The 10877-nt window shown below is 48.6% G+C and overlaps 1 protein-coding gene across 1 annotated transcript in view; it reads right to left on the bottom strand.

Moving 5' to 3' along the window:
• Nucleotides 1–254: 254 nt before the first annotated feature.
• The window catches only part of LOC137321931 (bifunctional methylenetetrahydrofolate dehydrogenase/cyclohydrolase, mitochondrial-like), a 55469-nt gene continuing 44846 nt past the window's right edge, over nucleotides 255–10877 (bottom strand). Inside the window, exon 9 of the mRNA XM_067984851.1 lies at nucleotides 255–370. Within this exon, the coding sequence (XP_067840952.1) occupies nucleotides 255–370 (116 nt within the window). The remainder of the gene's footprint in view (nucleotides 371–10877) is intronic.

Here is a 10877-nt window from a genome sequence, read left to right as displayed (position 1 = left end):
TTGCAGGACTGGCCCGTAGCCCTTTGCCTTAACATGCAGCAAGGTACAGCAGCCTGGGAAGCAGAGCCTTGCGATATCTGTGAACATACTAGATGCCATTCCAAACCGCAACATAAAGTAAACATTGCTCATGTAACGCTTTACAGCAAATATAAATAAATATAGTTAACAAAAATAATTTTTATATAATAACTTAATCTGTACTTTACAGGTGGAGAACGGCTCCTTCAATTTCCGTCAAAGTGACAGCGTCTTCAGTAGGTAACAGACTTTTTGGCAGCAATTAGGGTGTTTTTCATGAGCATTGCAACAGTCATGGGTCCCACCCCTCCAGGGACAGGAGTGATGTAGCTAGCCTTCTTCTTAACCTCTGTCGGGACAAAACATACAGACAACTATTTTAACAGTCCTTTAACACATGGGGTGGGGGGGTCGCGTTTCCGCTTGTTTTATGTTAAACTCGTGTAGAACCCTTGGTTAGACCACACTTGGAGCACTGTGCACTGTTCTGGTCTCCATATTATAGAAAGGATATAGAGGCACTGGAGAAGGTGCAAGAAAGATTTACAGGGATGATGATACCAGAACTGAGAGGTTATAACCATCAGGAAAGATTGAACAGGCTGGGGCTCTTGTCTCTAGAAAAGAGAAGACTGAGGGGTGACCTGATAGAGGTCTTTAAGATTATGAAAGGGTTTGATCGGGTAGACGTAGTGAAGATGTTTCCACTTGCGGAGGAGACCAGAACTAGAGGTCATAAATATAAGACAGTCACTAATAAATCCAATAGGGAATTCAGGAGAAACTTCTTTACCCAGAGAGTGGTGAGAATGTGGAACTCACTCCCACAAGGAGTAGTTGAGGCGAATAGCATAAATACATTTAAGGGGAAGCTGGATAAACACATGAGGAAGAAAGGAATAGAAGGCTATGCTGATAGGGTGAGATGAAGTAGGGAGGGAGGAGGCTCGTGTGGAGCATAAACACTGGCATGGACTAGATGGGCCGAATGGCCTGTTTCTGTGCTGTACATTCTTTGTAACAAAGTCAGTGTTGTTGGTTACAGTGAATTGGAGGATGATTTTATAACTTGAGCCCACTAATTCCTAACAGAAACTGTCCCTCTCGTTCCTCGGACAGTCGCACATCCCCCTGCCTTACAAGAGGGCTTCTCCCCCCACCCTCCTCCTGAATTCCCCCTACCTGCTCAATAGGGTGTCTCACTCTCACCCTTTCAACAACAGGTTCCCTCCCGACTCCAACAAAGGGTAGACGCTGCTCTCTCTCCTCTCCCAAGATCAAAAGGGGGTTCTTTCCCTTCTATCCCCAAATGGAGTCTCTGGGGGAATATTCCTTTACGATATCTTTGGGCCTGAAATGGGCACAACCCAACCGGGAAGCCTGAGGTCAGCCCAAAATTGGTCCTCAGGCCTCATTAACAGTATCTGGGCCAGCTCGCCCTTTTCACAAAGATGAACGCTGGGTTCGCTGGCAGCAGCCCGATGGTGAGTCCTGGAAGACGGTGGGGGGAGGGAACGGGGGGGCGGGAGGGGGAAGAAACACGAGTACTGCAGAGTCAGGGGCCGCAGTCCTGCTCCTCCTGGTCGCTGCTCAGGTCGCAGTGGCTGCTAAGGAACCCCAAGCGGTGCAGGCCTGGCTCGGATCCGCTCATTGCACTCCAATTTCGGCATGGGAGCCTAAAACAGGCCTTGGGACCCCCTCATTTACATATGTGAGGAGCTTAGTGCCTGTTTTAGGCGGCTGCCAGGGGATGCCTGAAAAACGGCCCAGCCCAATATCGAGTCGGATGCCTCTTGGGTCCTTTGAGTTGGTCCCCAAAATTGGGGCTCGTTGCACCCGTTTTACGCCCATAAAAAGGGCACGAGGAGGTCTCTCTCTCTCCATGTCCCCCTCTAAACTGGGTCCTGAAGGAGGTGTCTTCCCTCCTCCCAAACAGTGCCTGCCTCTCTTTTTCTCCATTGCCTGCACCGCAGCATTACAATAAATAAATTTGGAACCTGGATTGCTGACAGACTCCTGCGCCTGGGCCGTTTCTCTTTTCCTCTCCCGAATCCTTTATTTTTCGCTTTTCACTTTCCATTTGTTATCCCTTTCTTATTTTTCTCCTCTTTGTTTCTGCAACCCACCCTCATCCCCTCCATTTCACACAGCCACAAGGGGAGAGGGAGGGACAGAGCACAGAGAGGTCATTGGGGGTGAGAGGCATGATGAAAAGCTTGTAGAGATCAGGAAGAAGTGAGCCACATTACATAGAATTACACAGAACTTTACAGCACAGAAGCAGGCCATTCGGCCCAACTGGTCCATGCCAGCATTTATGCTCCACACGAGCCTCCTCCCTCCCTACTTCATCTCACCCTATCAGCATATCCTTCTATTCCTTTCTCCCTCATGTGTTTATCCAGCTTCCCCTTAAATGTATCTACGCCTCAAACACTCCTTGTGGGAGCGAGTTCCACATTCTCACCACTCTCTGGGTGAAGAAGTTTCTCCTGAATTCCCTATTGGATTTATTAGTGACTATCTTATATTTATGGCCCCTAGTTTTGGACTCCCACCCCCCCAACAAGTGGAAACATCTTCTCTACGTCTATCCTGTCTTATCTTACATTAGTCTTCCTGCACCAGGCTCCTACAAATTGTAGTCTCGGGTACTGAGGTCAGAAAGCAGATGAACAATCAACAATGACTTGCATTTCTATATCACCTTTAACGTAGTAAAACGTCCCCAAGGCTCATCACAGGAGCGATTATCAAATAAAATTTCGACACCGAGCCACATGAGGAGATATTAGGGCAGGCGACCAAAAGCTCGGTCAAAGAGGTAGGTTTTAAGGAGCGTCTTAAAGGAGGAGAGAGGGGCGGAGAGGCGGAGAGGTTTAGGGAGGGAATTCCAGAGCTTAGGGCCCAGGCCGCCAATAGTTTGGCCTTTAGGGTCCCATATTTTTCTCAAATCTGTGCTTGCTAATTTACGATATGTGTTTATCCTCCGTGCTCCTCCGTGTGCCTTTGACGGTTTTCCAATTGTCCCTGCTGAGATAGTAACGGACAATTCCCCCCTCCCCCCAGTCAATCTGTGTCAAGTTCCTCCTCAAATCTTTGAAGTTGATATTTCTAAAACTGTTTAACTTTGGCACAGGTCCTTGGCATGTTGATTCTCTGACCGTATCAAACATAATCGTATCTAAGGTGTACCTTTTGCTACGGGTGTCATGGATCCTGTGTTATTAACGCAACCTCATGACCTTAAAGATCCAACAATAACCTGCCTCTCGCTGTCCACACAAACCACAGGTTAGTGAAGCAAGTGCTATTAACAGTAATGACTCATCTACAAAGAAAACCATTAACAGAAACAACCAATCCGTTGCCTGTGAGTACAAACAAACAGATGGGCCCCGATGTTAGAATGGAGGGGGGGGGGGGGGGGGGGGGAGGTGATTGGGCGCGTGGGTAACCCGCCCAATAAAAAATGTCCGTTTCGCACGCGATCGCGATTCGCTTGGTGCCACTTAACGTGGCTTCCGGGTTTGCCGTCCGAAAGCTGCGCAGCGGGCGGACTGCGCACCCGCATCACGGGCCATCAGCGGGAGGAGCTCCACTTAAAGGGCCATTGCTCCAAAGGCTTTTGCTGGAGCAAAGACACCACAATATGGAGCAGCAGAGGGGCAAGGCTGCTCCGAGGTTCAACGATGCCTCACTCCAGGTGCTACTGGATGGGGTGTGGAGGAGGAGGGATGTGTTTTACCAGGCGGACGGGAGGAAGTGGCCTGCCTCTGCCACCAAGAAGGCCTGGCTCGAGGTGGCAGAGGAGGTCACCAGCAGCAGCAACGTCTCCCGCACATGGATCCAGTGCAGGAAGCGCTTCAATGACCTAACCAGGTCAGTCAAAGTGAGTACACTTACTGATCCTCCTACATTCTTTGTTGCACATCACTGCATCCCCCCCATCGACTCATTCTGCACTGCCAAGACTACTCCATCACATCACTCCTCACACCCACTTAAGGCTCATCCTCAACTTACCTGCACTTCCTCACCTCCCCATTAGTCACCCCACCAATACCTCTCACCCCAATCCCCATACAATGTGATGTCTCATACTCACCCTCTGATGCATCTCTTTCACAGTCAGCCGCACCCAAACCAATGCATTCATCGGTTGGCCACTTCACCATCACTCACTCACACGTCTGTTCTTTCTCCCCTTCTAGAAGAGAGCGCAAAATGCACAGGAGAGGGCGAGGACTGGAGGAGGGGGAGGGGCCTCCACAAACACTGGTCCTCAAAGACGCGGAGCAGGAGGCGCTGGAGCTGAGCCACACCCTCGAGTGCCTGTCCGTCGGGGATGGCGAGACTGGCACCCCACAAACATCTGGTGACACAACTTTAACATTCATCACACACAATATGAATTGATGTTAACATGCCTTGCCACCTTCAGCACCTCAGTGTGCTCATCACAACATGACACATCTGTGATGATGCTTAACATTGCCTTCTGTTCTCTTACGGGGCCTTCAGCGACCGCAGTGACGGCAGAGGGTGATTCCTCAGAGGCTGGCCTCCGAGGGGGCACCGTCACATCTGAGTGAGCCATCCACCAGCGCAGATACTCACACCTCGGTGGGTCCTATTAGTCAGTCAGTTGGGTTGGCACCTGGTGAGTCACCACACACAAATGAGCACGAGCAGATGCTGGTGGCAGGGGCAGCTGGGGAGAGTCCACGTCGGTGGGAGCACTCCTCTCCAGGCTCTGCTCATCTGGACACAGATGCTGAACCCTGGGGGCCATCCTTTAAAAGGAGAACGATCGAGGGACAGCAGCACATTTGCGAGGTGCTGGAACAGGTGCCACGCGCACTCTCCACAATCGCGCAGAGGATGGAGGAGTCCAACTCCTGCATGAGTGGAATGGAGGCACAGGTACAGGAGGGAATCTCTGAGATACTGTCACAGGGACGTGAGCAACTCTTTGAGATAGTGATACAGGTAAGTACGGGAATGTCTGCGATGGAGAGAAGGCTAGCCTCCGTTGAGCTTCAAGCACGGCTCACAAATGAGTCCATTCAGACCCTGACAACAGCCGTTCGGACTCAGGGTGAACAACATTCTGCCGCCTTAAACAGGCAGACAGAAACTTTACAACTGGGCTTACAAGGCATCATACATGTCCTCCAAACTGTTCTCCAGCAGGATAACAGGAGTGATGTGTGTCTGGTCCAGGAGAGGGATGATGGCGATAGGAGACATAGAAGTGGGGACGCCACTCAAAGCGCTCCCATGTCTCACCCGTTGCCCCTCTCTCAGCCAGTACCCGCAATGCTGCCTCCTCTCCAGGTGACCGAGTCTGCCCCTGCACAGGTGCGGGTGGACCAGTCTTTGGAGGGGCCCTCACGGGCACCAAAACCCAGAGGGCGTCGGCCCAAAGCATCTCATCGGTCAGGGCATGGACAAGAGCAACCTGCCACTACCTCTGCTGCAGCCACAGGGGATGCACCACGTAGGAGTAGTCGGAAGAGAAAGGCGAAGGTTTTGTGATCACGAAGGGGATGCACAAGGGTGTTTGACAGACTGTCATGATTTTCATTGATATTTAGTTTTTTTTAAAGTGACATTAAATTTTATGATTCTCACAACTGCCACAACTTGCCCATTCTTGACTGGCTTTTGTTCACCATGAACGCCCACACTTGATGCCACCCATCGGGTCACTTTACAGTGGGTATATGTGTAGTTGCAGGACTGTTTTTGTGCAGGGAGGGGTGGGCGGCCTGGCGTGGGCGCTGCTCTGTCCAGGTGGTGTGACGACTGGACTCCTCACACTTTCTGATGTTAGGAGAACCGTTCACATATCAGTGACTCCCTGGCCTCACGAGCAGCCAGGTGAGCCGCTGCTCTGCCCATGGGTTCCTCCTCCTCCTCCTCCTTGTGGGTGGCAGATTTGGATGGGGCCTCCTCGAGTGGTACCCCTCTCCGTTGTTGCCCTCTTGTGCAGGTGCCCGTTGTGCAGCACCGTGTTGCGGAGCTCCAAGTGGCGGAAGTGCACGCCATGCCTGGCGAGGCTGGTGATGTAGTGGTGAATGCATCCATGGCGCCCCCCCCACCCCACCCCATCCTGATGGTGTGAGTTTGAGGGGGTCCGAAAAGATGTCAAATATGTGTGAACAGAAGAATTGTGAGTGGGAAATAAGAATTTTCAATGAAAACACAAAGATCTCGCAGCCAAAAGTTTGTGTGAAAGAACTGAGTGCCCTGCAGCAAGAACTCACCTTTTCTCCCCATCTGTCAAACAAGCATTTGATGTCCCACCGGCTGCTGGCTGAAACACATCTGGCAGAACATGGAGTGTTTCCCACGGGAAACACGCTGAGGATGTTTCAAAATCGGATTCCTGCCTTCATTTGGACAAAATTAAGTACTTTAAGTACTTTAAGTGTTTTAAATATCATCCCGCCGGCTTTAATTGCCGTCGGGACTTCCGCATTTGGGAGGCGTGCGCGCACCCAGACACGTCAACGGGGAATCCGGAAGTCTGCGGGTCGGAGCCAGGTTCCGTGATTTTCGGAGCCCCCCCCCTCCCCCCGAAGTTTAATTTTAAAATTGACCCCATGGTGTTGTCAGCTCTCTCGCGTGCTGTGGCAAATTGAAACAAGTTACAATAAATAATTTTCCAATCTGAAATTTCACTATCTCAACCATAAGCTCAAAAGACGGATGGCTAAAACCTGGCCTTCGCATAACTTGTAGTTTGTTAAAGGGGGCTCCGTCATGGAATAATAGAATGATACAGCACAGAAGGAGGCCATTTGGCCCATCGTGCCTGTGCCGGCTCTTTGAAAGAGCTATCCAGTTAGTCCCACTCCCCTGCTCTTTCCCCACAGCCCTGCAAATTTTTCCCCTTCAAGCATTTATCCAATTCCCTTTTGAAAGTTATTATTGAATCTGCTTCCACCACCCTTTCAGGCAGCGTATTCCAGATCATAACAACTCGCTGAGTAAAAAAAATTCTCCTCATCTCCCCCTCTGGTTCTTTTGCCAATTATCTTAAATCTGTGTCCTCTGGTTACCGACCCTCCTGCCACTGGAAACAGTTTCTCCCCATCTACTCTATCAAAACCCTTCATTATTTTGAACACCTCTATTAAATCTCCCCTTTAACCTTCTCTGCTCTAAGGAGAACAACCCCAGCTTCTCCAGTCTCTCCACATAACTGAAGTTCCTCATCCCTGGTACCATTCTAGTAAATCTCCTCCAGTCAATGTAAAAACAAGGTAAAAACCAAAATAAAACTCGCAAAAGTAACAATCAAATCATGGTTTAGTTCCTGGAAACTTCTGGGAATACCAGAATGATTGCAAAAGCAACTAGTTTGAAAGGCAGATTGTATTGTTGTAAATATGTATTTGCAGTGGATTACACAATATAATAATGTTGCTAAATAATTTGCATGTCTGCACTTGGGCAATTCAAAATGTTAATGTTAATGGGACTTCAATATTGTGGAGAGACTGGAGAAGCTGGGATTGTTCCCTTTAGAGCAGAGGAGGTTAAGGGGTGATTTAATCGAGGTATTCAAAATCATGAAGGGTTTTGATAGATTAAATAGGGAGAAACTCTTTTTACCGACAGGAGGGTCGGGAACCAGAGGACACAGATTTAAGGTAATCGGCAAAAGAACCAGAGGGGGAGATGAGGAGAAATTATTTTACGAAGCGAGTTGTGATGATCTGGAATGCGCTGCCTGAAAGGGCGGTGGAAGCAGATTCAATAATAACTTTCAAAAGGGAATTGGATAAATACTTGAAGGGGAAAAAATTGCAGGGCTACAGGGAAAGAGCTGGGGGAGTGGGACTAATTGGACAGCTCTTTCAAAGAGCCGGCACAGGCACGATGGGTCGAATGGCCTCCTTCTATGCTCTATGATATGGGGTATTAATTCTTTTACCAGCATAAATTCATATTCTGGTTTCAGCAAACTTACTTTTTATTTCTGTTTGGACCAAAGCGTGTTCCGTTTTTTGAGCTCCCCATTTTAGGAAGGGTCTCCTGGTTGTGGGGAGACTCCTGCAATGATTCATTAGATTGAAGGAACTTCACTGTGATGGGCGATTAAGGCTAATTCTCGATCCCACGTTCTCGTCGGGGAAGCTGCGCTCTGAAGAGAGCGTGGATCGGGGAGAGGGCTACAACATTGACAAAGTAGGTAGGGAATAACTCTGGCCGGGTATTCCGGGACATGGGAGCGTATTCTTAAAATTACAACTAAGTCGGTTAAGACCAAATCCAGTGGCTTGTGCGGATTGTGAAACGACCTGCCCAGAAGACCTTAGATGCAGAATTTAACGCGGTATTTTGATGGATTCTCCCTTAGGAGGAAGAATGGAGAAAAGGGCAGGGAAATGGGATTAAATAAAGTGCCGCCTTTGCTAACAAAATAGCAGAGCGTTCTCACTGGGCTGAACGGCCCGCTCCTGATCTTAGGTTTAAATGCTAACTACATTTTTGCTTTAAGAATGTCTCATCTGATGCCTTGGCGGAGGGGTCAGTGATCAGGGGGCATGGGTTTAAAGTGATTGGTAGAAGCATTGGAGGGGAGCTGAGGAGAAATTTTTTCACCCAGTGGGGGTCTGGAACTCTCTGCCTGAGAGGGCGGGAGAGGCAGAAACCCTCAATTCATTTAAAAAGTACTTGGATGTGCACCTGAAGTGCCGTAACCTACAGGGCTACGGACCGAGTGCTGGAAAGTGGGATTAAGCTAGAGAGTCCTTTTTTGGTCGGCACGGACACAATGGGCCGAATGGCCTCCTCCTGTGCCATAACTTTCTCTGATTCTATGCCATTCTATACCTGAAATAAGAAGTAACACTAAAACTGCTAAACAATTAGCTTCAAAATATAATAAGCAACAACAACTTGCATTTATACAGCGTCTTTAACGTAGTAAAACGTCCCAAGGATCTTCACAGGAGCGATTATCAAACAAAATTTGACACCGAGCCACATAAGGAGATATTAGGACAGGTGAGCAAAAGCTTGGTCAAAGAGGTAGTTTTTAAGGAGCGTTTTAAAGGAGGAGAGAGAGGCGGAGAGGTTTAGGGAGGGGATTCCAGAGATTGGGACCCAGGCAGCTGAAGGCACGGCCGCTTGAACTCTGAAAAGTGACCTGATCACTTCAGAATAATATGTTTGTTTTCGTGCGCTTTCGTGAATGTTTCCAGGATCATTAAAAAAAAACTACTCGTGCCCCCCGAGAGCGATCAGTTTACATTCCTTACTTGCCCATGGTTTAATTCAGGGCTCTTTTGTTCCCCCCTCCCAGTTTTCTCCCCTTCTCTCCTGTTGGTACTGGGAGTTTGGCTCCACGGGCACGGACAGCCTTCTGATACTTTGCCAAAGTAGCTACTAGTCAACAATTACACAGAATGTACAGCACAGAAACAGGCCATTCGGCCCAACAGGTCTATGCTGGTGTTTATGCTCCACACGAGCCTCCTCCCTCCCTACTCCATCGCACCCTATCAGCATATCCTTCTATTCCTTTCTCCCTCATGTGTTTATCCAGCTTCCCCTTAAATGCGTCTATGCTATTCGCCTCAACTGCTCCTTGTGGGAGCGAGTTCCACATTCTCACCACTCTCTGGGTAAAGAAGTTTCTCCTGAATTCCCTATTGGATTTATTAGTGACTACCTTATATTTATGGCCCCTAGTTCTGGCCTCCCCCACAAGTGGAAACATCTTCTCTACATCTACCCTATCAAACCCTTTCATAATCTTAAAGACCTCTATCAGGTCACCCCTCAGCCTTCTCTTTTCCACAGAAAAGAGCCCCAGTCTGTTCAATCTTTCCTGATAAGTATAAACCTCTCAGTTCTGGTATCATCCTAGTAAATCTGTTTTGCATCTTCTCCAGTGCCTCTATATCCTTTTTATAATATGGAGACCAGAACGGTTCACAATAATCCAACTCCAATTGTATCATGTGACTAGCAGGATGTTAGAAGGCCAACTTAGAAGGACTTTGTTCTTTTTTTTTTGGTCTAGCATTTCCTATTTTCTCATTCTTTATGTGTGCAACGTGACAGTGAATCCTAAATTTCCTGATCGGTGTTGTTTTAATGTCAGTGGTAACCTATTTAAAATAAGATGGGTCACCACTGGTGCTAAAATTAGATTGTAGTCTGCGCTTCACCAAGTGCGTCCTTCTGAAACTAACTAGCCCTCAACCCCCACCCCCCACTGAAGCGGACATTTCTGCCCTGCTGCTTGCCACAGTAAGAGTGGGTGGCACTGGACACTGTACAGTGCTTGGTTGTGGCTGGTCAGTGGGTAACTCCACCTCCTCAACAGAACAAGGACATATTTTAGAACGCTGGCTGTAAGCCAGTCTTTGACGCCCAGTTTCACGTGGTATTGCAGTGTGTTGTGCTGTATTACCGTAATGTATGCCTGTGTGAGTGAGTGAGTGTGTGTGAGTGTGAGTGTGTGTGTGAGTGTGAGTGTGTGTGTGTGAGTGTGTGAGTGTGTGTGAGTGTGTGAGTGTGTGTGTGTGTGTGAATAGGGAGGTAAGGCATGAAAAGCAATGGATACTAAAGCCGTGAGTTTGGGGGCGTTCTCTGCCTCCTCCCTCCTCCCTCCCCCCCCCCCAACCTCTTGCTCCATTGCATCCGTGAGACTCCTGTAGCATAACAGATGGTGCGCTTACCTTGCAAGAGAGGGGCCCTGAGTTCAATTCCTAGGCAGGGTGAAACCTTAGGCAAGTTTACACAAACCCGTCAAACAAACACACAATAGAAAGAACCCCTATAACATAAGAGCTAGAAATCCCTGTGGTTTAATAGTGTGACAATCATAC

Source organism: Heptranchias perlo, chromosome 1 (genome assembly GCF_035084215.1).
Source record: "Heptranchias perlo isolate sHepPer1 chromosome 1, sHepPer1.hap1, whole genome shotgun sequence".
NCBI classification, from domain to species: Eukaryota; Metazoa; Chordata; class Chondrichthyes; order Hexanchiformes; family Hexanchidae; genus Heptranchias; species Heptranchias perlo.
This window is presented reverse-complemented; position numbering and strand designations above follow the sequence as displayed.